Here is a 25,465-nt window from a genome sequence, read left to right on the forward strand (position 1 = left end):
TGAATTGCTTGTTTACGTAATTTGCTACTTATTTTTTTAAGTCATGTCATAGATTTATTTGTTCTGAGAGAGAGAACCAGAACCAGCGGGGGAGGGGCAGAGAGAGGGGGACAGAGGATCCGAAGCAGGCTCTGTGCTGACAGTAGAGAGCCTGATGGGGGCTTGAACTTGCAAACTGGAGAGATGACCTAAGCCGAGGTCTGATGCCTAACTGACCCTCAGTCACCTTTTTTTAAAGTGGGTGGTTGACCTCTTCTCCTTATTGTATATTTCTCATTCTTCGTGTATTGTATCGGAGGATTAGTGACCCTTTTTTAAAATTGTGCTTGCCCTATAAATAAATTTGTTTTAAGTGTTTTACTATATGGAACTTAAAGTTTTACTTTGTGAAATATATCACTTATTCTTTTATAAGTATTTTTTTTTTTTTTTCTTTTTGTAAATCTGTTTCTATGCTAAGAGTTCCTCTATGTTTTTACCATTTGATGCTTCTGGGCTTTTTTTTTATATTTAGCTTTTATTCCATATGGAGTTTTATTTTGAGTGTTGTGTGAATTTGGGGCCTATAACAGTTCTAATATGATTTGTTGACTTCTTCTCTGTCTTTTCCACCTTTTTAAGAAGTTACCATGAACAGTTTTTTGGAATTATCATTTTACTGTGTGTGTGAATATATGTGCATATGTCTTTCTGTGTGTGTTATGTATATATGTTGGCATATTAAAAAAATTTTTTTTAATGTTTATTTTTTGAGAGAGAGAGAGAGAGAGAATGAGTTGGGGAGGGATAGAGAGGGAGAGAGAGACGGAATCCCAAGCAGGCTCTGTGCCATCAGCCCAGAGCCCGTTGCAGGGCTTGAACTCAAAAACCGTGAGATCATGACCTGAGCCGAAATCAAGAGTCAGATGCTTAACGGACTGAGCCACCCTGGCACCCCTATGATGGCATATTCTTTTCCAGCTAATCCCATATGATTAGCTCTGTGCGTTTAAAAAAAAAATGTACTTCAGAATCATCAATCACATTCCGTAAAGAATTCTACTAGAATTCTTATTTAGGTTGTGTTGAGTTTATTTACATAATTTGAGAATGATTGGTATTTTTACAGGATGGGTTCTTTCATCCAGCAACAAGAGTGTCTCTGTCAAGCTTTTCTTTTTTGTCTGTTAGTCATCTGCCAAATGTTTATTGAGTACCTGCTCCTGTGCCGGGCACTGATCTAAGAGGCCGGGGTACATAGTGAATAAACCAGAGGTCCCTTCCCCTGTGGAACTTACATTAAGTAAAATTTTCTTTATATAGTTCTTTTGCATTTCTTGTTAGTTTTGTTTGTAGATATTTTGTATTTGTCACTGTGGATGGTGTACTTAAAAAAATTTTTTTTTAAATATTTATTTTTGAGAGAGAGAGAGAGAGAGAGACAGTGTGAGTGGGGGAGGGGAAGAGAGAGAGAGGGAGACACAGAATCCAAAGCAGGCTCCAGGCTCTGAGCTGTCAGCACAGAGCCCGGCACAGGGCTGGAACTCATAAACCGTGAGATCACGACCTGAGCCGAAGTGGAACGCTTAACTGACTAAGCCACCCAGGTGCCCCTAAGATGGTGTAGTTTTTAATCCTATTCTCACATTTGATATTGATCTGTAGAAAAGCTTTTTTAAAATGTGGTGGCTCAGTCGGTTGAGAGTCCAACTTTGGCTCAGGTCATGATCTCGTGTTTTGTGAGTTCAAGCCCCACATTGAGCTCTCTGCTGTCGGTGCAGAGCCTGCTTCAGATCCTCTGTCCCTCTCTCTTTGCCCCTCCCCCTACTTGGGCTCTCTCAAAAATAAAATAAAACATTTAAGATCTAATTGAATAGTATACACCTGGTTTTTTGAATCTTGTTTTACCAGTTTGGTACTTTAGATTTTCTAGTTAGACAGTCATTTCTGCAGCGTCTTTTGTTCTAATATTTATAGCTCTCATTTCTTGTCTCAGAGGCACTCGTCATTAAGCCCTCCAGTATGATGTTGAAGAGTGCGGGTGGTGACAGGCTTCTCTGTCTTGTGAGCTTGTTCTGGGTTTTAAAGAGTGTTCTTTTTAATGTTTTGCCATTAGATATGTATACTGTAGGTTTCTGATACTGTTTTTTTTTAGTGAAGAAGTTTGTTTTTTGAGTCTTTTAATTTTCATCAAATGCTTTTTCCTTATCGGTTGAGGTGATCTGTGAGGTCCTTTCTTTAATCTCTTAATGTATTATATTGGTAGATTTCTAGTGTTGAACCAACCTTGCATTCTTGGGCCCAAAACCTGTGTGTTTTGTTCTTTTTAATATATGGTTGGATTTCATTTTAGGATTTATGTACGAGCATAAGAAAGATTGGCTTATAGTTTTTTTCCTTTGTGTTTGTGTGTGCATTGGTGCTATCCTGTTTCTTTCTTTTTTTTTTTTTTTCAATGAAATGCTGATTTCTTAGAACGAGTTGAGAAGTTTTCTGAGACATAATGAAAAAAACCTTTGTATTAAATGTTGAAGAACTCTGTCTGCAAAGCCTTTGGGGTCTGGTACCTCTTTATTTTTCAGTTTCTTCTATCATTGGTCTCTTTCACTTTTTAAAAGTCTCTGGGTCATTTTTTTTTTGAGTTTATTTACGTAAGTAATCTTTACACTCAGCACGGGGCTTGAACTCCCTACAGTGAGATCAAGACTTGCATACCCTTCTGTCTGAGCCAGCTAGGTGCCCCTCTGTGGGTCAGTTTTGGTAGATTTTTCTGGCAAAGTACTTCTTTATGTTTTCAAATGAATTAGTGTAGGGTTGGTTCAACACTCCCATTTCTAGTGTGGTAAAGCTAAATTTTTTGACTCAGGCTTGCCCGAACAGATTTTTACTTTGTTTTTATACTTGATTGATGATCTGGTTAGGCCTAGAATTCTAGATTTGAATTCATTTTCCTTAGATTTTTGGTGGTGTTGCTGTGTTTTCCTGGCTTCCAGTTCTGCTGTTGAAAGTGATGGCATTCTGATTCCTTTGTATGTGACCTTTTTCTCTCCCTGGAAGATTTTAACAGTTACTCCTCAGTGTTCTCAAATTTCATCAGCAAATATCTTTTTATTGTGCTTTGCATTTGGGGGACACTTTAGTCTGGGAATCTTCAGTTTTGGGAAATTTTCTTATATATTTCTCCCTATCATTTCTCCTTGTCTCATTTAACTGAAACTTATTACTGGTTTTTGATACTTCAGTTATATACAAAACATAAGAATAACAAGACAATTCATGGAGATGCTTTTGTGAGGATAGGCACTTTGGTAGTTCATAGAGTGAGGTGGAGGGATAGATGCCTAGGACGGGAGAAGCACAGCGGTCAGGGCGGTTCTGGGGCCTCAGCAGTCTCACAGTTGCTGCTGGCGATTTGCTCCAGGGATGCCCCGTGTCTACAGCTACTTCGTCAGTTACTGACCGACGTAGGAATTTTGTTCTGTTCCGCCAGATGCTGTCTATCTTTTTTATTTACATTTTTTTTGTTTTTTTAATTTTTAAAAATGTTTTATCTATTTTTGAGAGAGTGAGAGAAAACAAGAATGAGCAGGGGAGGGGTGGAGAGAGAGAGGGAGACACAGAATCCGAAGCAGGCTCCAGGCTCTAGGCTCTGAGCTGTCAGCACAGGGCCCGATGTGGGGCTCGAACTCGTGAACTGCGGGATCATGACCTGAGCCTAAGTCTGACGCTTAACCCACTCAGGCACCCCCAAATGCTGTTTATCTTTAGCTGTTTTAGCTATCGCTAAATGTGGGTCCACTATTTGCCATCTTTTGATATTTTCTCCTCTTTTTTGAAAGAAGATGGAACTCTAATACTTGCATATAATTCCATTTTTAAAATGTTAACTAAGTCAACTAAGAAGAGATCATGTAAATCAGAGAGCATGTGTCTTGTAGACCACCAGATTGCAGCCTGTGCCTGAGTGATTCTGCCTGTGCGATTTACTGCGTTCCGTAAAATAAGTGACCTTCCTACCTAAACATCAACGAAGTCATAGTTGCCCTTTAACATATTTTTTAAAGTTTATTCTGAGTGAGAGAGAGAGTGTGTGAGCATACACATGAGCAGAGAAGGAGCGGAAAGAGGGAGAGAGAGAGAATCCCAAGCAGGCTCCATGCTGTCACCAGAGAGCCCCATGCGTGGCCTGAGCTCACAAACCGTGAGATCGTGACCTGAGCGGAGATCAAGAGTCAGACGCTTAACTGACTGAGCCACCCAAGGGGCACCCCCCCTTTAGTATTTTCATATAGGAAATCAGAGGGTATGCTGCTGTAGCTGCTTCCTCAGTAAATTGAAGAGTGCTGTACTTGGTGTTTGGTACACTTGAGTTTAAATCTGGCTTTGTGGTTCGCTGACTTTGGCTAGTGTTGTTTTTCACATCTGTAAAAGGATTTGCGGTTGGATTGAAGGAGAAAACAGGTGTAAAAATGCAAGCTCATTGAAGTAAAATGAATCCTGTGTTCAGCCCTTCTGTAGTGCTGGGATTATTTGAGTTTTATCAGTGAGTCGGAACAGAAGCTGTGCCAAGTGTCCCAAGTATGAAGGGTTTTAATACAGGAATTAGAGGCTTCCACAGTGGTTGGAAAGGTGCAGGTGCAACGGCTGGGAAAACTTTCCCTAGTGATCTCAGCCTAGTTGTGAGGAGCTTGCCTGGCAGTCCTGTGACCCCGCAGAGTCTTGGGGAACCTCATGGGCCTTCTCAGTCGGCTCTGCTGCAAGTACTGACTTTGGGCGGTATCGATCCTTAAGAAGCCACCACCGACTGTCACAGCCCCTGTGAGCCCAGGGGCAACAACGTGGTTTTCCAGAGCTCACTCCGCCGTCTCTGACGGCCTCCCGTCTGCCGTGTGTGTGTCCTGCCTCTGCCTCCTGAGAATAACTCCTGAGAATGGCTGTGAAGCTAATTGGGACTCGGGCTTCCTGTGAGCGCCTCGCCTCGTGCAGTCCAAGCACACGAACAGAGGCTCGGGGAGGCCACTCCTACATTTCCCCTGCACCTTTGTGGAGTGTGGGGACCACAGTCTGCACAGCAGTTGCTTGTGTCTGTGGAAGGCAGAAAAGGGACTGGCCGGGGGAGGGGGGGGAGCTTTCTCCTTTTTCTCCTTTCCTTTGACGTTTCTTCCCTTAAGTTTCACCTATTTAGCAACTGATCTTTGCCAGTTTAGAAAGCTTAACTTTTTAGAAGGAGGGTGTAGACTTTTGGGAAAAGAAATAGGGTGTGATTTCCTTCACATTCCTAAGTCGTGGTGGGGACATCGGTTGGCTGAGTTCAGACCGCTGGCCCTCCTCCAGGCTGCCCGGGATGGCAGAGAATCGAGGCTCTAGCTTTTGTAGCTTGGGGAGGCAGAGCCCTGTCTTCCATCGGGACTCCTAGTGTGATTGACTTCCAGACTCAGGAAGAAATTCAGTTGCAGGACAGGCAGGCAAATGGCCAGTGCGCACTACACGTAAACAGAGTACAAAGTTCATTTCAGGGAGAGCCTGTGCAGGGGCCCATATAGGTGAGAGATCTTTAAAACAATGACTACAAATTATTTTTCAAGCAACATGGCATAGAGGCTCTGTCTGATTATTTTGCTTGGTTGCTCAGTTTGGTAGTTTTACTCTGTAGGGCTCACATGCTCACTTTCAAAGTTCTTCCCCCCGTCCCCCCTTTCAGTAGGTTTCGTGTCCAGCATGGAGCCCAATGCCGGGCTTGTACTCAGGACCCTGACATCCAGACCTGAGCTGAGATCAAGAGTCGGAAACTTAACCGACTGAGCCACCCAGGTGCCCCTCAAAGTTCTTGAACGTTACCCTGATTGTTCTTCCTAGATGGCTCAAATAAAGGGTCTAAATTTACTCACCTGTGAAATACAGAATTTTCACTGTTAGTGATTTAGAATATGAGCATATCATACATGAGAATGGTGTTGAAGCAAAAGGAAGAAGGTTGAGAACCTTTGGACTAGAGCAAAGATTGGCAAATTTTGTCTGCAAAGGGCCAATGGTAAATATCTTAGGCTTTGCAGATCACATGGCTTCTGTTGCAATTACTCTGTTTTGCCCTTGTAGCCTGAAAGCAGCTCTGAACAATATGTAATTGAATTGGCGTACACTGTTTCAATAAAAGCTTGCTTGTATAAACAGGCAGCAGCCACATTTGGACAGAGAGGGGTGGCAGACCGTACTTGGCCTGTGGACCGGAATTTGCTGACCCTTGGACTAGGCAGTTGGCTAGAACCCTGTTGAAGCTAATGTTCTGTACTGTTTATAATCCAAGTCCCAGGTTCCTGGAAAAGAGGAAATAGTTAGAATGCTAAGCAAGAGAGTTGGGTTAATTATAGACCTCTCATTGCTATGTAATTGAAAATTATAAAAAATTCCGGCAGATACCTATAGCCTTGCTCTAAGAAAAAGTGACTCCTTTATGAAAATAGAATATCCAGCAGGATGTTTAATTAAATTTTTTTTAAATGTTTTATTTATTTTTGAGAGAGAGAGAGAGAGAGACAGACAGACAGACAGACAGCATGAGCTGGAGTGAAAGAGAGACAGAATCCGAAGCAGGCTCCAGGCTCTGAGCTGTCAGCACAGAGCCCGATGTGGGGCTCCAACTCACAAACCGTGAGATCATGACCTGAGCCGAAATCGGACGCTTGACCGACTGAGCCACCCAGGTGCCCCTAACAAGATATTTGGGTAAGGAGAGTCTCCTGGTGAGGGCATTGACCACTCTGGTCCTGCAAAGTTAATTTTCCCCTGGGGTCTTCAGGGATGCATTGTTCTTGCTTCAAAACCGGATGAATGTGGACACAATTTGTTCTCTTGGTTCTGCTCACTGTGATAGGTACAAACCGGAACTTTAAAGAAAGGGGCTGCACGTATTCTAAAGGTACTGCATTAGGTGTGGTCTTTCCTTTGCTTCGCATGCCTTTGTCCAAGCACATGGACCCAACACCGAGAGTTGTGTTTCCTTCCTTTTGGGAATTCTAGTTGTTTTCCACTTCTGTTGCTGTAGCTGTAATCTCACTGCAGTACTTACAGGTTTTTTTTGTTTGTTTTTGGTCTTTTTCTGTTTCCTTGGTGTCAGGGGATGAGATTGCTTTCTCCAGAAAAAGAGGCCTCCACCTGCCTTTTCAACCCCAGACTTCTTTCCCCCGTGCTCACATGGATTTACGCTAGGGCCGGGATTCCCAGCAGTGTGCCCTTTGGGACGACACTGTTCGTAACTTCCCCCCTTTGATTCATCCTCGTGTTTGATCCCTTTTCCTCTTCCACGATACACACCTGCTCATGGTCACTTTGCCCTCCTCCACTGAGAAAAACAAACTTTTTTCTCTATTTTAAATAGTCCCCTTCGGGCATCTGTTCCATGTTTGTGCATACGTGGCCACATCTTCTTGAGGGCGAGTCTATACCTGTATAAAGCAATAGCGTCTCAGTCCTTTGACTTCTGTCGATCTTCGTGCTGGGAGAAGCCCTTTAATACAGTAAACGGTAGAGAATAGCGTGACGAACCTGTTAACCTCACAGCTGGAATGAGCACTTAACATTTGGTCACGTTTGCATCAGGTTTGTATTTTAAATGAACGACCTTATTACAGATAAGGCCCCCTTTATACTTTGTCGTCTCCTGTCTCTCCACAGTCACGCACACCATCAGGAATTTGGTGTATTTCCCATACATATTTCTTTCCGTATCAGTGGTGAGGTATTAAGTTAGTAGATATACCTACGTACACGTATTCACGACCAGTATGTAGTATTCGTTTTATGCCACAAAGGTTAGTCTCTGCATATGTCATTTTGTATTTTTTCTAGTGTGCCTTTGGTTTAGCCTGGTCAGAGCGAGGCCCCTTGCCGAGCAAGTGAGGAAACAGAGGTGGATGCGTGTAGACCGTTCTGCGTGGCGTCTGCGCCGTGGCCCCCGCCGCCACCAGCCCGTTCCCACGCGCTCCTCAACAGAGGAGGCGGTCAGACGTTTGAGGCTCTGTCAGAAGTGGAAAGTTATTCATAGTTCAGTTTAAAATTTCTCTTACTTTAAAAGAGACTTACTATGGAAAAAATTTCAACTAAAAAATAATTGCGTAGTTCTTCTGTGTCCATCATCTAGTTACGGCAGTGTGGAATCACGGCCAGTTGCGTTTCGTGTCTGTGCCACCTCCTTACTCCCTCCGTCCTGTGGAACGCTCCTCCCCATTCCCGCCCTCTACCCCCTGGTGCCCACCGTTCTACTTCTGTCTGTATTAATCCGACTACTCTCGGGACCTTGTGTAGGAGTCAGACGGCATTTGCCTTTTTGTGGGTGGCTTACTTGATGTCGCGTGATGTTGTCAGGGTTCATGCGTGTTGTAGCAGGTGTAGAATTTCCTTTCTAAGACTAATATTCCATTGTATGGCCAGACCCCATTTATCCATTTACGCAGCGATGGACACTTCGGTTGCTTCCACCCTTTGGTTATTGTGAAGAGTGCCGCCACGGACGTGGGTGTGTAAATCTCTCTTCAGACTTGTGTTTGCAGTCTCTTGTGTGTAGACGCTTCTCTGGTACGTGTACTGAGAAGTGGGATCGCCACACCAGTCGTGGGAGTTAGGGCCCATCCTAACCCAGTATGACCTCACCTTAACACTTCTATCTGTAATGATCCTATTTCTTTTCTTTTCTTTTCTTTTTTCTTTTAATGCTTATTTATTTTGGGGAGAGAGAGAGAGAACTCTAGGGAAGAGGCAGAGGATCTGAAGCGGGCTCTGTGCTGACAGCAGGGAGCCCGACGCGGGGGCTCGAACTCAAACTCCCAAGATCATGACCTGAGCTGAAGTCGGACACTTAACTGACTGAGCCACCAGGTGCCCCTGTAATGGTCCTATTTCTAAATAAGGTCACATTATGAGGTTCTGGTGGGCAGGACTTTGTAGGTGACACTGTGTTTGTGATAAAAAAGAAATATGATATTTGGATTTTGTTCCTGGCACACAGCCCTGAAAACCCTTTGAATTTATTGTCTTCTGTATGCTAACAAATGACTCACTGTTGGGGGTGGGGGGACCCTAGCTAGTTTCAGGATGGGGGCCGGTTGCCAGAAAAAAACAACCATATTTAAAGGGTTAGAATTTTCAGCCTCAACCTCATTTCCTGGGAGGTAGGAGAGGGAGTGGATGTCGAGTCAGTCATCATTGGTCAGTGGTTTAAGTCATGCCTGTGTAATGAGACCTCCATAGAAATCCCTCAGTGAAGACATTTGGGATAGCTTCCCACGTCCCCGTGCTGGGGACAGTGGCATACCCTTAACTGTGCGGACAGAGGCTTTTGCACTTGAACCCTTCCCAGCCTTGTCCTTAATCCCACTGTTTGTTTTTATCCTTTAAACTGTCGTAGTAAGTACCAGGTGTTCCTGGGTTCTGTGATGTAAGTTCTGTAAGTTGTTCAGTTGAATTACTTAACTTAGGGGAAGGGTGATTGTGGGACCCTCTGAATTTGTAGTTGGGCAACAGATGTGTGGTGTAGCCTGGGCATCCCATTTGCAGCTGGGCAATCTTGTGAGACTGAGCCCTTACCTGTGTGCTAACTCCGGATTATTAGGATCAGAATGGAATGGGATCGTTCAGCCTTCACATAGTGTCTGAGAGTCAGAGACGTCTCAGTCCTGTACAGTCAGCAAGTCAGACAGTATTACAAAGGATGGCTGGTGTGTAATGGGACCCATGCAGCATTTAAATTTTTTTTTTTTTTTACGTTTTATTTATTTTTGATAGAGACAGAGCACAAGTCGGGGAGGGGCAGAGAGAGGGAGACACAGAATCTGAAACAGGCTCCAGGCTCCGAGCTGTCAGCACAGAGCTCGACGCGGGGCTCGAACCCACAGACCGCGAGATCATGACCTGAGCCGAAGTCGGCCGCCCAACCGACTGAGCCTCCCAGGCGCCCCACCCATGCAGCATTTTAAAGACTGAACTCCTTACCTTCTCCTCGTCCCACTCCCAAAATAAACCAGCACATTTACCAGTCAGTTCACATCCCACTAATACTCTGGATTCAGAATCCTGATGTTTTCTTTGACTTCTCTTCTGTCCCTGTCATTTGGTCCATAGGACCTGGACTCGGACAGATTCTGGTTTAGTCATTGTCTTATTCTCCCCACCTGTTCTCTCCTATGATGCTAACCAGGACTTTCCCCTTACTTCTTGGTTTGCAATTCTTTGTTGTTCAGGCCATTGTTTATCTTCTGTCTCTTCAGTCATTGCTTTTTTGTTGTTGCCAGATAATCTTTCCAAACTGCAGTCCTGTTGCGTGTTGAGTGTAGATTTCTCACGTCGATTCTTCAGTAATGCCCCAAATCTGCCTTCTCAGCATTTATTTTTCCTGCTGCTTCTCTCAGTGAATGGTGTTTCAGACGTACTGACCTCGACCTACTCGTGGTCTCCTGGGCTTGCCCAGCACTTTTCAGCCTGTGTGCCGTTTCCCCTGTATGTCCACCTGCTTGTCGGAAATCTGGGCATCGCTCAGCCTTTCTGTCGGTTGTTGCCTAGCGTGTGACGCCAGGCTTCACTCTCCTCGGCCCCTGTCGTGCTGTGTGTATTTTTGGGGGGTTGGGGAGGGCTGGCAATTACCCTCAAAATATCTCCTGCGTTGAAGAAATTTTTACTTGAATTTCAGTCATTCCATTGATTTTTACTTGAGTGGCTTTTTCTGATAAATTTAGATAGTACGAAATTTCGTACTTTGTTAAAGACGTCCCGTACCATCCATCCCGTTTTAGTTTGTGCATTATACGTTCAAATGTGTGCATAGACATTTGGAGTAATGTTCACTTGATGTTATGATTGTTACTTCTGATCAGAGAAATTTGGGGTGATTTTAAACCATCTGTGTACTTTTAGGTATTGGAAGAAGTTTTATAACAAGTGGGTTATTACTTTAGTAAGGACAAGTTGTTATTCTAAGAAAGAAAATGGGTTTTGTAAAAATGTAAGGAAGAATACAGGAGACAATCTGTAATTCCATACAGAAAGATGACTCTTACTAGCACTTTTGCTCATATCCTTGCAGACACAGCTGGACACGTCTGTTTCATGTATAAAATGGAGCATTATACTACATGATGTTGTGGGACTTTTTCTCTCACATTATGTTGCTGTGGATATTTTTCCATGTCAGGAAACAGAACAGTACTAGTTACAGTTCTTATTGCTGCCTAGTGTGTAGTTTCAAGACTGTCATTTTAATTGTACCTGTCTGCTTTGTTTTCGTTTGGCTGACTTCCACTTTTCCCCTGTGGATAAAACATTCCTTGGTGAGCGTCCTTCTCCATACTGTCGATGTTCACTGATTGGATGGGAACGGCTTTCAAAGTCATGAGGGTCCCCAAGATGAATTTAGAGTGTCTGTGAGCGCTGTGTTCATAATAGTACTAAGACCCGATGTGTCCTTTTCACAGTGCTGTAAATTTGTACCAATGTTGCAGAAGTAATGGTGAGTCAGTTGCCTCAGCCACAAACTGTTATAAGTCAGGCCACGCAGAAAAAAAAAAAATTACAGTTTTGTTTAGTTAGACCCTTGATGAAGTAGTAGACGTTATTTTATTAAATCTTGACCCTGAGTCCGTAATTTTTTTTTTTTTTTTTTTTTTTTTTTTTTGTCTAAGACGAAATGGGAAGTACGCATAAGGCACTTCCGTTATTACCGTCTGTGGCTCCCAGGGAACAGTACTTGTCTGGTTGTGTTGAGAACTGAATTAGCTGTTTAATTACTGTTTTGTTTTTTTCACGAAACACCGGTTTCACTTGAAAAGACAATTGGCCAACTATAATCACTCAGCCTTTAGGATTTGCCAGATGTGTGCTTGCAAATGAAGTGAGCCTGCCTCTTCAAGGAAAGAAGCACCTGACAGTATTGATTGCCAATGAGAAAATCCAAGCTTTCAGGCAAAAATTAGAATTTTGGAAAAGTTGTGTTTGCTGTGGTGAACTTGAAAACATCCCAATATTTGAAGACTTTTCTGATGAGATTGGTGGTGCTGTTAATAACAGATCTAATTTTTGATATTGAATGATGAAAGGTGTCCAGATTTGGAAGCACTGGATAACTCAGTGAACCGGTATTTTCTTTCTTTTTAATTTTTTTTTTTTTAACGTTTATTATTTTTGAGACAGAGAGAGACAGAGCATGAACGGGGGAGGGTCAGAGAGAGGGAAACACAGAATCTGAAACAGGCTCCAGGCTCTGAGCTGTCAGCACAGAGCCCGACGCAGGGCTCGAACTCACAGACTGCGAGATCGTGACCTGAGCCGAAGTCAGCCGCTTAACTGACTCACCCAGGCGCCCCAGTGAACCGGTATTTTCAAAATGATGTTACACAATCACTCGTGATAAAAGATATATTAACAATGCACGACACAGCGGTGCATTTTAATAGAGGAGAGTACGAAATGTTCATTGATAACGCTTCAGATTCTGCACTGCAAACAGGCTTTAAGAAACTGCCACTTGCTGAGTATTGGTATAGTATCAAGACTATCTGAAGTTCTCTGAAAACGCGATTAACACTCTCTTTTGCAACTTCACATGTACTTGGTGTTGGATTTTTTTTCACGTACTTCAATTAGAACAAATATTGCAGGAGATCGAAAGCAGAATCAGACGTAAAAACCCAGCTGTTTTCTCTAAAGACAGATATTAAGGAGTTTTGCAAGACTGTTACATTGGGGGCATTTGCAAGACATTTGCAAGATATTACATTGGATGGCTCAGTCGGTTAAACATCTGACTCTTGATTTTGGCTCAGGTCATGATCTCACGAACCCTGAGATTGAGCTCCAGGTCAGGTTCTGTGCTGACAGCACAGTGCCTGCCTGGGATTCTCTCTCCCACTCTCTCTGCCCCTCCCCCACTCGTTCTCTCTCTCTTTCTCTCTCTCACTCTCCCCCTCTCCCCCCATCTCTCTCTCTCTCTTTCAAAATAATCTTAAAAAGAATATGTTCTGTTAACATGTAATGGGTTTATTGTTTCTCTTTTTTTTATTAAAAAATTTTTTTTTTCAACGTTTATTTATTTTTGGGACAGAGAGAGACAGAGCATGAACGGGGGAGGGGCAGAGAGAGAGAGAGGGAGACACAGAATCGGAAACAGGCTCCAGGCTCTGAGCCATCAGCCCAGAGCCTGACGCGGGGCTCGAACTCACGGACCGCGAGATCGTGACCTGGCTGAAGTCGGATGCTTAACCGACTGCGCCACCCAGGCGCCCCATTGTTTCTCTTAAGTGAACTTACGAATGATATTGTTAAAATGCATTGGTTTAATTTCTAAAATTGATTATATTACCTATGCGCCCCATGTACATTTAATTTTTTTAAATCTTAAAAAGATTTTTAGAATTTATTTTGATGAAAAGCGCACCTGCATGTGCTTGGGTGGGGGAGGGGCAGAGGGAGACAGAATCCCAAGCAGGCTCCATGCTTTGGTGCAGAGCCAGATGTGGGGCTTGATCCCACAGACCGTGAACTTATGAGCTGAGCTGAAATCAAGAGTTGGAGGCTTAACCTACTCGGCCACTCGGGCTTTAAAATTGTAATCAGTCAGCTCTGTCTGCCCATGGGTCCTGTCCTCGTGCTTTAATAAAACCACCTTTTTTGCACTTGGGAAAAAAAAAAATTGTAATCAGCCTGGTTAACACCTTCCACTCCCCTCCTCCTCGTTTTCTATATATATTTGTTCGTGGGGTTTTTATTTGTCTCTACCTGTTAGACAGTAACCTATGTGGGGTGGAGATTTTTTTTTTTAATTTTTATTTTTGAGAGAGAGTGCGTGCTCATGTGAGTGGTGGGGGGTCAGAGAGAAGGGGGACAGAGGAATGAAACAGGCTCTGCACTGACAGCAGAGGGCCTGATGCGGGGCTCAAACTCACCAACTGTGAGATCATGACCTGAGCCACCCAGGTGCCGCAACAGGGTGGAGATTTTAATTTTGTACACCTCATATGCCAGGTGTTTAGAACAATGCCAGACACACATTAGGTGCTCAGGAAATAATTGTTGATGAAGGATATGGGTTGAACTAATCCTTATTTTGGAATAATTTCATAGCCAGTTTTCTTGGACATTTTATGGGGGTCTTTTCTTTGGAGTAGTATTTATTTTAATTACTTTTGCATAATCCAGGCTTCTAATTTTGATTTTCGTGGATTTAACTTCAGGAAGTACTTACATAGCAAGATGGCAGTTAAATTTTCTTCGGGCGTGTCTTCTCTGCTGGATAGAGGCTGACTGGGGCAGGGGGTTCCCAACTCTAGCTGTCATCACAATTCCTAGAGCCCACTGGATCAGATTCAGGGAGGGGCCAAGGATTGTATGATTTTTAACAAGATTTCTAAGGGATTGTTGTTAGCGTGGCATAAGGGTTTTCTGGCCTCAGCAGAACTGGGTGCTGTAATTAGCAATATCTGCCAAGGGTGATTGTAACTATTAATTCCTTTCCTGTGTACTGATGGCAAAAAAAGCCATGAACAAAACTTTTTACTTACAAAAAATGTTGGGACTTTGTTCATGTTGTCGTAGCTAGGGAATGCTCTCTGTTTTCGTGAAGTATGTAATCTGGTGGAGTAAGGAAAACGAACACAGAAGCCCTAACAGAAAACTGACCACAGTTTGAATTAGTTGCTTGTGTTTAACGATTAGGAAAAAAAAATCCGTATTTCTGTCTTCTCTTGAAAAGTTGGAATCTGCCCTCACTGGGCCTGTATTCCCTGTAATCCACGGGAATGCTCTTGTCTGTAAACAAGGTAAAGTCCTGCTAAATTCGACATAATTCCCATGCAGCTCGCTTTGCTCATTCCCTGTCCACTTAGTCACCCGGTCAGAGTGGCTAAAATGAACAAATCAAGAGAATATAGATGCTGGAGAAGATGTGGAGAAATGGGAACCCTCTTGCACTGTTGGTGGGATTGCAAACTGGTGCAGACACTCTGGAAAACAGTGTGGAGGTTCCTCAAAAAATTAAAAATAGATCTACCCTATGACCCAGCAATAGCACTGCTAGGAATTTACCCAGGGGATACAGGAGTGCTGATGCATAGAGGTATTTGTACCCCAGTGTTTATGGCAGCACTTTCAACAATAGCCAAATAATGGAAAGAGCCTAAATGTCCATCAACTGACGAATGGATAAAGAAATTGTGGTTTATATACACAATGGAATACTATGTGGCAATGAGAAAGAATGAAATATGGCCTTTTGTAGCAACATGGATGGAACTGGAGAGTGTTACGCTAAGTGAAATAAGTTATACAGAGAAAGACATACCATATGGTTTCACTCTTATGTGGATCTTGAGAAACTTAACAGAAGACCATGGGGGAGGGGAAGGGGAAAAAAAAGTTAGAGAAGGAGGGAGCCAAACCATAACAGACTCTTAAAAATTGAGAATAAACTGAGGGTTGATGGGGGGTGGGAGGGCGGGGTGGGTGGGTGATGGGCATTGAGGAGGGCACCTGTTGGGATGATCACTGGGTGTTGTATGGAAAACCAGTTTGACAATAAATTTCATATTAAAAAAACAAACAAACATATTCTCCAGAATGTTCTGTGTGCACATGAGAAGAAAGTGTATTCTTTTGTTGGGTTGAGTGTTCCGTATTTGTCTGTTACGTCTAATAGCCAATATAATCTCATCCTAACTCAATTATATGTGCAAAGACCCTGTTTTCTGAATAAGATCACATTCATAGGTGGGAGAACAGGGGGAAAGGACTTTAATGTGTCTTTTGGGGCATGTGATTTAGTCAGCTACACAGAGTGAGCAAGCAACAGATTCCTTCTGTTTTTGTTTGTGAATATTTTTATTTCATCTTAATTTTTGATAGTTTTGCTGGACATAGAATTCTTTCTTTGAGCACTTTGTATAGGTCTCTGCCACTGTGTCTGAGAATTACTGTTAAATTATATATATATATATTTTCTGTTAAATTATCTTAATTGCAGTTCCCTTGTAAGTGATACTTGTTTTTCTCTTACTGCTGTTAAGGGTTTTTCCTTGTCTCTGAAACATTTTGACTACGATCTGTGTGTCTACCTTAAGTTTGTGGGCTTTTTGGATGCATAAATTAATACTTACAATAAGCTTGGTAAGTTATGCAGCTATTATTTCCTCAAATATTTTTTTCTGCTCCCTTCCCCCTTCTAATACTCCTATTACACATATATTGGTGTCTCACATTTCTGTGAAGCTATGTTCATTTTTCTTTATTTTTTTCCTTTGTGTTCTTTGGATCAGATGATCTCTTGATCTATTTTTAGGATACAAACTCTTTCTTCTATCAGTTTAGACCTACTGTTGAGCCCCCTGGTGAATTTTTCATTTCGGTTACTTTTCAATTCCAGAATTTGTTTTCGGCTCTTGTTTTTATAATTCCTGTTCCTATCACTTACTTGATGGAAGTGTCATCCCTCCCTTTTGTTCATTAGTCACGTTTCATGTAGTTCTTTGAACATCCTCACAGATGTTAAGTCTAACATCTCGTCCTCTTACAGACCTTTTTTGTTGCCTGCCTTTTTTTCTGATGGGTTATGTGTGGGTTATGCTTTCCTGTTTCTTTGTATGTCTTGTAATTTCTTACTAGCTATTGAGCGTTTTAGATAATGCGTTGTGTCCACTCAGGGTGCTGATCTGCCTACTCCCCACCTCTGGGCTTGTTAGTTATTTGCTTTTTAACTTGTTTGATGACCGGCTAGGTTGTTTAAGCAAAGTCTTTGTCCCCTACTCCACTCTGGGCAGGGTGAAGCTTCTGATGACATTCCTCAGAGGCCATAGCCTTGGCCATGCCCATAGTGACCCTGCGATGGTGGTGGTTTGGCCCTGCTCATTTCTGTCTTTTTTTATTATTTTTTTTCCTTAATCTTTATTTTTGAGAGAGCGAGCTTGGGCGCATGCGAGCGAGAGCGCAAGTGCGAGTGGGGGAGGGGCAGAGAGAGAGAGGGAGACACGGAATCGGAAGCAGGCTCCAGGCTCCAGGCTCCGAGCTGTCAGCACAGAGCCCGTCGTGGGACTCGAGCTCACAAACCGCGAGATCACGACCTGAGCTGAAGTCGGACGCTTAACTGAGCCACCCAGGCACCCCTCATTTCTGTCTTTCTCTCTGATCCCATCTTCAGTATTGTGGGGTGTAATTTGCTTTCTAAACTGATCGTATTAAATTCAGGCTCCTTTGATTGGGTGGTGTCTGGGGTCAGTGTTTGAGATGTTTTAACCCCAGTGGGCCCTTCCCACCTGTCTCCCCATTTCTTTCTGGCACAGTAGGCAGCCTGGACAGGTCAGTCTTTATCTCCATTGACTTTTACTCTCTTTTCAAGGACCTCTCCAAAATTCTCACTTTCTGAGAGCACCTTTTGGCCAGAACTCTTTTTGCACGCTATTCCAAGTGAAACCAGCTCCTCTGAGAGAGTTGGGAGCTCTCTGTTCTAAGGCTTGCTTTTCTCCTTTGGCAAACTGAGGTACAGCCCTGTGCTGTGGGTGTGGACAGTGGTGTGCTTGTCTGTGATTGACATCCTTGCTTTAGGAGCTGAGTGCCTGGATGGAGGGTGCAGGGGGTGCGGCAGGGAGGAGTAGCTCTGAGGTGTCCTTGGCTTACGTCTCTTGGTGCGAAACCCCACAAGCTGGGGCGGGAGCTGTCTGGGCCCCAGCAGTGTCTCCCACAGGTGGGGCCTGGATGGAAGAAGGGAGCCCCCACCTCTCACTGGCACTCACCCAGGGCTTAGCCCAGGCCTTAGCCCAGGCCTGGGCAACAGGGGCAGGACGAAGAGTGCAGAGGTCTGAGATCCCCCCTGCACCTGTCTGGAGGGGAGTCGAAGCCACACTGAACTGAGAGGGAGAGGAGGGATCAGTCCTGGTTCAGCAGCCCCAGATTCTTGCAGCTGTGTTCTTTGGGTAGATTTCTTGAAAAAGGTGTTTCTCGTTTGATGTATGCCTTTAGAATCAATTCCATAGACTTTAAATGGTTATTTTATTAAAAATAATTTTCATCAGTTTCACAGGGAGTGCGGTGGGCAGGACTCCTCATGCCGCTGTCCTGGACGTGGAACTCTCAAGGGTACCGAGTTTCTGATAGCTTTCATTGTTGTTGTTGTTTTTTAAATCACTTCTGTTGGGGAGCGAGCGTGTGGTTGGAATCGATGTATTATTACCTTGTTAGAACTTGATTGGCTAAGTCTGGATGAATTCCTGGGGCTTTATTGGTGTTTTTATCATCTGACTCCCCTAGGTAGATTGTCTCTGGGGAGGTATCTGTCTGCTGCTACTTCTCAAGCCTCTTTGCTTGCATGTGTATCTAAGAGGAAAAAATTTCAATCCAGATCTTTGGTTTTCCTAATAAAAAAAGTTTTAAATGAGATAGGAGATACACCATGAGATATACACTTGGTATGGGAGAAATGTACAATATCTTATTAATATTTTCCATAATGATTACATGCTATATAATATTTTGGATATACTAGGTTACATAAAATATGTTGTTAAAGTTTCACCTGTTAAACTTTTATTCTTTTTGCTTTTTATTTTTTTTTAAGTGTGTGTTTATTCATTTATAGAGAGAGAATATGTGCTTGTGCAAGTGTAGGAGGGGCGGGGTGGGGGACAGGGAATCCCAAGTGGGTTCCACACTGTCCGCACAGAGCCCATCGTGGGGCTCCATCTCATAAACTGTGAGATCATGACTTGAGCTGAACTCAGGAATCAGATGCTCAGCGGACTGGGCCACCCTGGCACCCCTCTTTTTTAAAATGAGTCTACTAGAGGGGCGATTAGGGTGGTTCAGTTGGTTAAGTGTCCACCTTCAGCTCAGGTCACGATGTCACGGTTCGTGGGTTTGAGCCCCGTATCGGACTCTGTGCTGCCAGCTTGGAGCCTGGAACCTGCTTCAGATTCTGTGTCTCCGTCTCTCTTTCTGCCCCTCTCCCCAGTTGTGCGCATCGTGTATGCGCACACGCTCTCTCTCTGTTTCTCTCTCAAAAATCACATTAAAATGTGGCTACTAGAAAATTTAAAATTATGTATGTGACTTGCATTTTATTCCTGTTGTTCAATTCTGTGTTACCCCTACTTTCCTTAAATAGGGTCTTTGAAAACAAAGAAACTTAGAAAACTTAGAAAACTATGGTTAATTTGGAAAAATGTAAAGATTACACAAAGTATTAGAAAAGTATCTTTGGGGCTCCTGGGTGGCTTACGTGTCTGACTCTTGATTTTGGCTCAGGTTGTGATCTCATGATTCTAGGAGATTGAGCCCTGTGTCAGGCTCTGCAGTGACAGTGTGGACCATGCTTGGGATTCTCTCCCTCCCCCTCCCCCTCCCCCTCCCCCTCCCCCCCTCTCCCTCTCCCCTCCCCCTCCCCCCGCCCTCTTGAAATAAAAAAACTTAAAAAAACACCTTTAACTTTTAGCAAAGCAGAACTTTTTCCTTTTAATGTAGTTGTAGTAAAAATATATACTGAAAAGTAATTTTGTAAAGAAAATATCTTACTAAAGTTTTTGATTTTTAAAAAATTGTAGTCAGTGATTTTTCATGCTTAATAGTGTTCGGTAACTTTGTACCTAATTTTTTTAATTATTAAAAATGGCTAAAGCATTTCTAACAGTTGTACGTGGAACTTCTGTATTTTATTTGTGCATTCGTTCATGTGGGTGCTGTGTACTTGACAGTGGTACATGACAAGGTAGGGTCCCCTAAGCCCCTCCCCCTTCTTTAAGGAGTCTGGGATGGAAACCGTGCGGAGGTCAGGAAATTCTCAGTGTGTTGGGGGATGAGTTGGGGGCAGGACTCCCTAGCAGCAGAGGGCCTCTCTCTTCCTCTTGTGCCCTTGCTGGGACTCGTGGTCCAGGGGGCTCTTACCCTTTGGAGGCCATGTGGACCATAAGATCTACCACTCAGTTGCTGTGGTCAAATTCACTGTCATACCAGGAAAGGAGCTTGACACAGTGGTCCTTGAGAGCAATGCCAGCCCCAGCATCAAAGGTGGAAGAGTGGGTGTTACTGTTAAAGTCATAGGAGACAACCTGGTCCTCACTGGAGCCCTGGATGCCCTTGAGGGGGCCCCCCAATGGCCTGCTTCACCACCTTCTTGATGTCATTGTATTTGGCAGCTTTCTCCAGGTGGCATTAGATCCATAACTGACATGTTGGCAGCGGGCACATGGAAGGCCATGCCAAATGAGTTTCCCATTCAGCTCAGGGTTGACCTTGCCTATAGCCTTGGTGGCACCAGAAGATGCAGGGATGATGTTCTGAGCAGCCCCTCAGCCGTCACACCACAGCTTCCAGAGGGGCCGTCAGTGGTCTTCTGGTTGGCAGTGATGTCGTGGACTGTGGTCGTAAGTCCTTCCACAGTGCCAGAGTTGTCATGGATGGCCTTGGCCAGAGGGACTAAGCAGTTGGTGGTGCAGGACGCATTGCTGACAAGCTTGAGGGAGTTGTTGTACTTCTCGTGGTTCACGCCCATCACAAACATGAGGACATCAGTAAAAGAGGCAGAGATGATGACCCTCTCAGTTCCACCCTTCACGTTAGCCCCAGTCTTCTCCATGGTGGTGAACATACCACTGGACTCCACAGGGGAGTCGGCACCAGCGTCTCCCCATTTGATGTTGGCAGGATCTCGCTCCTGGAAGATGGAGCTGGGCTTTCCGTTGATGACAGGTTTCCCGTTCTTAGCGCTGACTGTGCGTTGAATTTGCTACGGGTGGAATCACAGTGGAACATGTAGACCTTCTCCGTTGTGTCTCGGGGATGCAGCGCTCACGGCGCAGGAAGTGGCCGTGTGTCAAACAGGAGGGAGCAGAGAGCCAGAACTTTTACATCTTAAAATGTCATTTCAGGAATCCTTGAAAGAAACAAGTTGGTTCAGTACAGATCTTCCTCAGCTTACCGTGGGCTTATGTCCTGATAAGCCTGTCACGTGGTGACAATACTGTAATTTGAAAATGCATTTAATACACCTAACTTACTGAACACTGTGGCTTAGCCTGGCCTACCTTAAATGTGCTCGCAATGCTCATTATATTAGCCTACGGTTGGGCAGAATCACGTAACACAAAACCTATTTTATAATAAAGCGTTGAGTAGTCTGTGTAGTGTATTGGAGACTGTGTTGAAAGTGACACATGGAGCAGTCGTCTGGGTACAGATGCTAGTTGCCTTATTGGCGATTTACCCTCATCCTGTGGCTCCTGGGCGCTGCGGCTGCTGACGTTCACTGCCGTTCACCACGAGAAAGCATAGGACTGCATGTTGCTTGCTAGCTTGGGGAAAGAGGCGAATTCAAAACTTGACGTATGGTTTTTACGGACCGCGTATTGCTTTTGCACCGTTGTAAAGTTGAAAATCGTAAGTTGAGGCCGTGTAAGTCAGGGACCGTCTGTGTTTGAATATCTGTGTCTGTTTTACTTTAGTAAGACTGACTTTCGTGGCTTCTCTTTCACAGATGATGACTTTGACCAGTTTGATAAGCCTGGCGCAGAGCGGTCGTGGAGAAGAAGAGCCGCGGACGAGGACTGGGACAGGTGCGGGACGGCGAGAACTTCCCTGCTCTGCCGCCGGGCCGTGCAGAGAGCCGTACTGACGGCGCTGTGCTGGCTGCCCGGTCCTCTTCTCCGAGTGGGCCTGTCCCTGCCGGGCCCAAGTGAGGGCGCGAGGGCCTTCCGGGGGTGGCAGGCTTTCTTCCGGGCTCCTGTTCCCGGCCTGTTGTCTTTACCTCTTTCTGTGTTTTTACACAGCGATGGTGGGTGGTATTGATTTGATGGGCGCCCAGAGCTGTTATTGGAGAGATCGTATGCCAGGGTTCTTTCGTTCTATAGAGCCTTCCCAGTATTTGGCCAGACTTTAAAAGTTTTGCCAATTTAATGTGTGTAAAATAGTATCTAGCTATAATTTGTATCTTTATTTCTTTGATTAGTAGCAAGGATGGAACTATCTTTACGAATACGCATACACCTGCACTAAAAGTATTTAAAATGCACGTAGTAGTGATCAATGTCAGGTCTCTCTAGTGATTACTTCTGATGAGCAGCTCTGCTGGGAGAGGGGCGTGTCCCGGGGGAAGTACGTGGTGGGGCTTAGTCTGGGTGGCGGGTTCTCGAATGAGGATTCGTCTTTACACGTTTCTTAACGACTTAAAAACTGTGTCGGCAGTGTAAAAAATTACCTCATCGTTGGAGTCAGGAAGTTTAGTAATAAAGGTAAATAGGTCTGAATAAAGAACAGCAGTGATGTTCTGTAGTAAAAATCCTGATTGCCATTTGAAGACTGTGAGGCCCCAGAACTTTTACAGAATAATCTGCATTGAGAAGCGTACGCTTTACGGACTTATGGCTTGCATTAAGGTGAGTATTCAGTGGCTCCCAGTCTGTAACGGATCACTTCAAGCCCACAGCAGAACCTCCTGGGAGAGAACCGCCCTACGGAAGCACTGATAAACTAGCTTTGTTCACAGGATGGTGGGGAGCTGAGGAAAATATAAAGGGGATTTTAATAGCTTACTTGCCATTTGGATGTTTTCTTCTGTCAGTTGTCTAGTCCTGTCTGTATGTAGTTTTCTTGTGGGTTGTTTGTCTTTCCCTTACCGATTTAGGGATTGTTATATTTCCTGAAATTTATTTTTTGTACTTGGAGGTCCCTCTTCGCAGTCTGTGACACATGTTCCCTTAAACAGTAGCCTTCAAGTAGATTTTTATAAATAATATAATCAGCTGTATAATCTGTGTGTAAGCCTGTATGGCTTTTGTTTATTAAAAACAATTTTTTTAATGTTATTGTTTATTTTTCAGAGAGAGACCGAGCATGAGTGGGGGAGGGGCAGAGAGAGAGAGAGAGAGAGAGAGAGAGAGAGAATGATTGAATGAATGTATCTGAAGCAGGCTCCAGGCTCCGAGCTGTCGGCGTGGAGCCCGATGTGGGGCTTGAACCCACGAATCGTGAGATCATGACCTGAGCCGGAGTTGGACGCTTAACCTACTGAGCCACCCAGGCGCCCGTATTTTTTAAATTAAAATATGAATACGGTATGCTTTGAAGTCATTTTCAGACTTAGTTACAAAAGTGACACAGACACTCTCACGAGCCCCCAGACTCACAGTTGCTTTCTGCCACGCCTGCTGTCGTGTGCGTCCTCTGCGCGCCCTCTCACAGAGCTGTCCTTCCTGCTGCGCTTCCAGCGGGCCGCTCGCCTCACCCGTGTGCTGCTGATGTACCTCAGCACGTGGATTTCCTTGTGTATTTCCTGAGAACAGGGACATTCACTTACTCATTTCCAAATCGTGAAGTTAACAAACACGGAATTCTAATTCTTAATCTGTAGTGGTTATTCAGGTTTTGTTAGTTCTCCCCAAAATGGACTTTTATAGCCAAAAATGAGTTTTCTTTTTTACTGGTTCAAGTTTCAGTTCAGGATCGTACAGTGCATTTTGTCCCGTCTTTCATCTGGAGAATTATTTATCCTTGTCCCTTATGACTTTGACACTTTTGAAGAGGACGGACTGTTTGTTTTGTAGACTCACTCTCAATATGGATTTGCAGGCATCTCCTCAGAACTAGACTTAGGTTGTGTATTTGTCAGGAACGCTCTTCGGCAGTGCCGTGGCCTTGCTGACGTCATCACTTTGAGGAGGCGTGTGATGCTGGTCAAGGTGCTTTCCACTCTTTGTCACCTACCCTGTATTCTGGTACATACCAGAAATTTTCCTATGAAAATTGTAAAGTGGTTGTTTTGTTTTTTTTTAATATTCACATTAGTGAACATACAGTGTGGTCTTCAGTTTGTAAGATTTTCATTTTTTTTATAGTTAAGATCTATAATATGCCTGAAATTGATTAAATTGATTGATTTTTTTTAACTTACGGAGAATTCCAAAAATATGTGAAAATAGAATAGTATAGTCACCTAAGGTACCATCAGCCAGCTTCAACATTTATTGGTATAAAGCCAATCTTGTTTTGTGTGTAATCTGCAGTCCGCCTCAAATCACAGACATAAGTTCATCTGGAAATATTTCAGATTGTATCTCTCTAAAAAATAAAGGATTTATAAATACAACAGTATTTATAAATAACCACAAGAAAGTGATTTAAAAATTCTTTTTCTAACGTTTTATTTATTTTTGAGAGGGCGAGAACACGAGCAGGGAAGGGGCAGAGGGAGGGAGGGAGGACACAGAACCCAAAGCAGGCTCCAGGCTCTGAACTGTCAGCACAGAGCCGGATGTGGGGCTCCAGCTCGTGAACCAAGAGATCGTGACCTCAGCCGAAGTTGGACGCTTAACCGACTGAGCCACCCAGGCGTCCCGGGAGTGATGTTTTTAAAAATTCCCTTAATGTTCTATTACTGATTGTCTCCTATAAATATCAATGTATCACATACGCACGCACGCAGAGTGTGGACATGTGTCTGTATGCTCTTTTATAGTTTGAATTGAGTCCAGGTTAGATCCCTGTATTATAATTGACTGGTAGATCTTTTAAGTGTTGCTTCATCTGTGGGTTCTCACACATCTCGTTTTAGTCTCTACACCTTCGTGAAGAAACAAGGTGGTGTGTCTTGTAGAAGTTATGCTCTTGTTGATTGCATCCCCTGGAGTGTTTTTAGTGTGTCCTTCTTCTCGTGCATTTTCTGTGGATTAATAGATGCAGACGTCGATCAGATGATTCAGGTGAGAAAATGGGCAGAGCAGGATGGATAATCCAAGTGACTTACGTGAACTGCCTGCCCCTGAGGTACTAAATAAGCACTTGATTCTTAACTTTTATTTGCCAGCTTTCAAAATAATGGGCCAGGTCCTTAGCATCCCCCGAAGGGGAGTTTTGTTGTGGGATCATTTCCAGCTCATAGGTTGAAGTGCTGCGTGTGTATGTTAATCCGTTGCAGTGACTATTTTTATTAATATTTGAGTTGCTCCAGCGTCTGTCCAGTGGGAGTTTCAGTTGTCAAGATGTTAGCTGGCCTTCTGCTGCGAAGGGATTGGGTTGTGGCTCTGCCAGGACACAGGGCTTGAGTTTTCCTTGTTCTCCCTGGTGTGACTGGCGGCTGTCCCCGCGCTGTTTGTGAACAGGCTCCTCTCCTCACTCGTTTTCAGTGCGTGTTTGCATACGGGGATTCTGCATCATGTGCGTTTCTTTGATGCTTTAAAAGCATAAAACAGCCTCTTCCATGTACTGTGGATGATAGGAGGAGAAATTTGAAAGTTAAGGGGAAGAGTGAGTCAGAAATTGTCATGATCAGCTCTTGCTGCCGTGTTGCATTAGTGTTAAATATTTGGAAGGACGTGATGTCGTTGTTAAACCAACACCTGAAGCGTTTAAGTCTTTTTCAAGGATGTGCTTGTATCAGTCTGTGTCCATGCAGGAGAAAGACCGCATTCTTGAGGCTTCAACCGGAGGTCATTTGATTGAAGGGGCTACTTACGGGAGAGGGTTAAAGAAGCAGTCA

General features: G+C 43.9%; 1 protein-coding gene across 1 annotated transcript in view; it reads left to right on the forward strand.

The window, feature by feature from the left end:
• Positions 1–25,465, forward strand: part of RBM33 (RNA binding motif protein 33) — a 138,832-nt gene that overhangs the window by 2,369 nt on the left and 110,998 nt on the right. The window contains 1 exon segment of the mRNA XM_047095800.1: positions 21,470–21,548. Coding sequence (XP_046951756.1) covers positions 21,470–21,548 — 79 coding nt within the window.

The sequence above is a fragment of the Lynx rufus genome, unplaced genomic scaffold (assembly GCF_022079265.1).
Source record: "Lynx rufus isolate CCGP_SWC_20201006 ecotype Redwood Valley unplaced genomic scaffold, mLynRuf1.p SCAF_4, whole genome shotgun sequence".
NCBI lineage: Eukaryota > Metazoa > Chordata > Mammalia > Carnivora > Felidae > Lynx > Lynx rufus.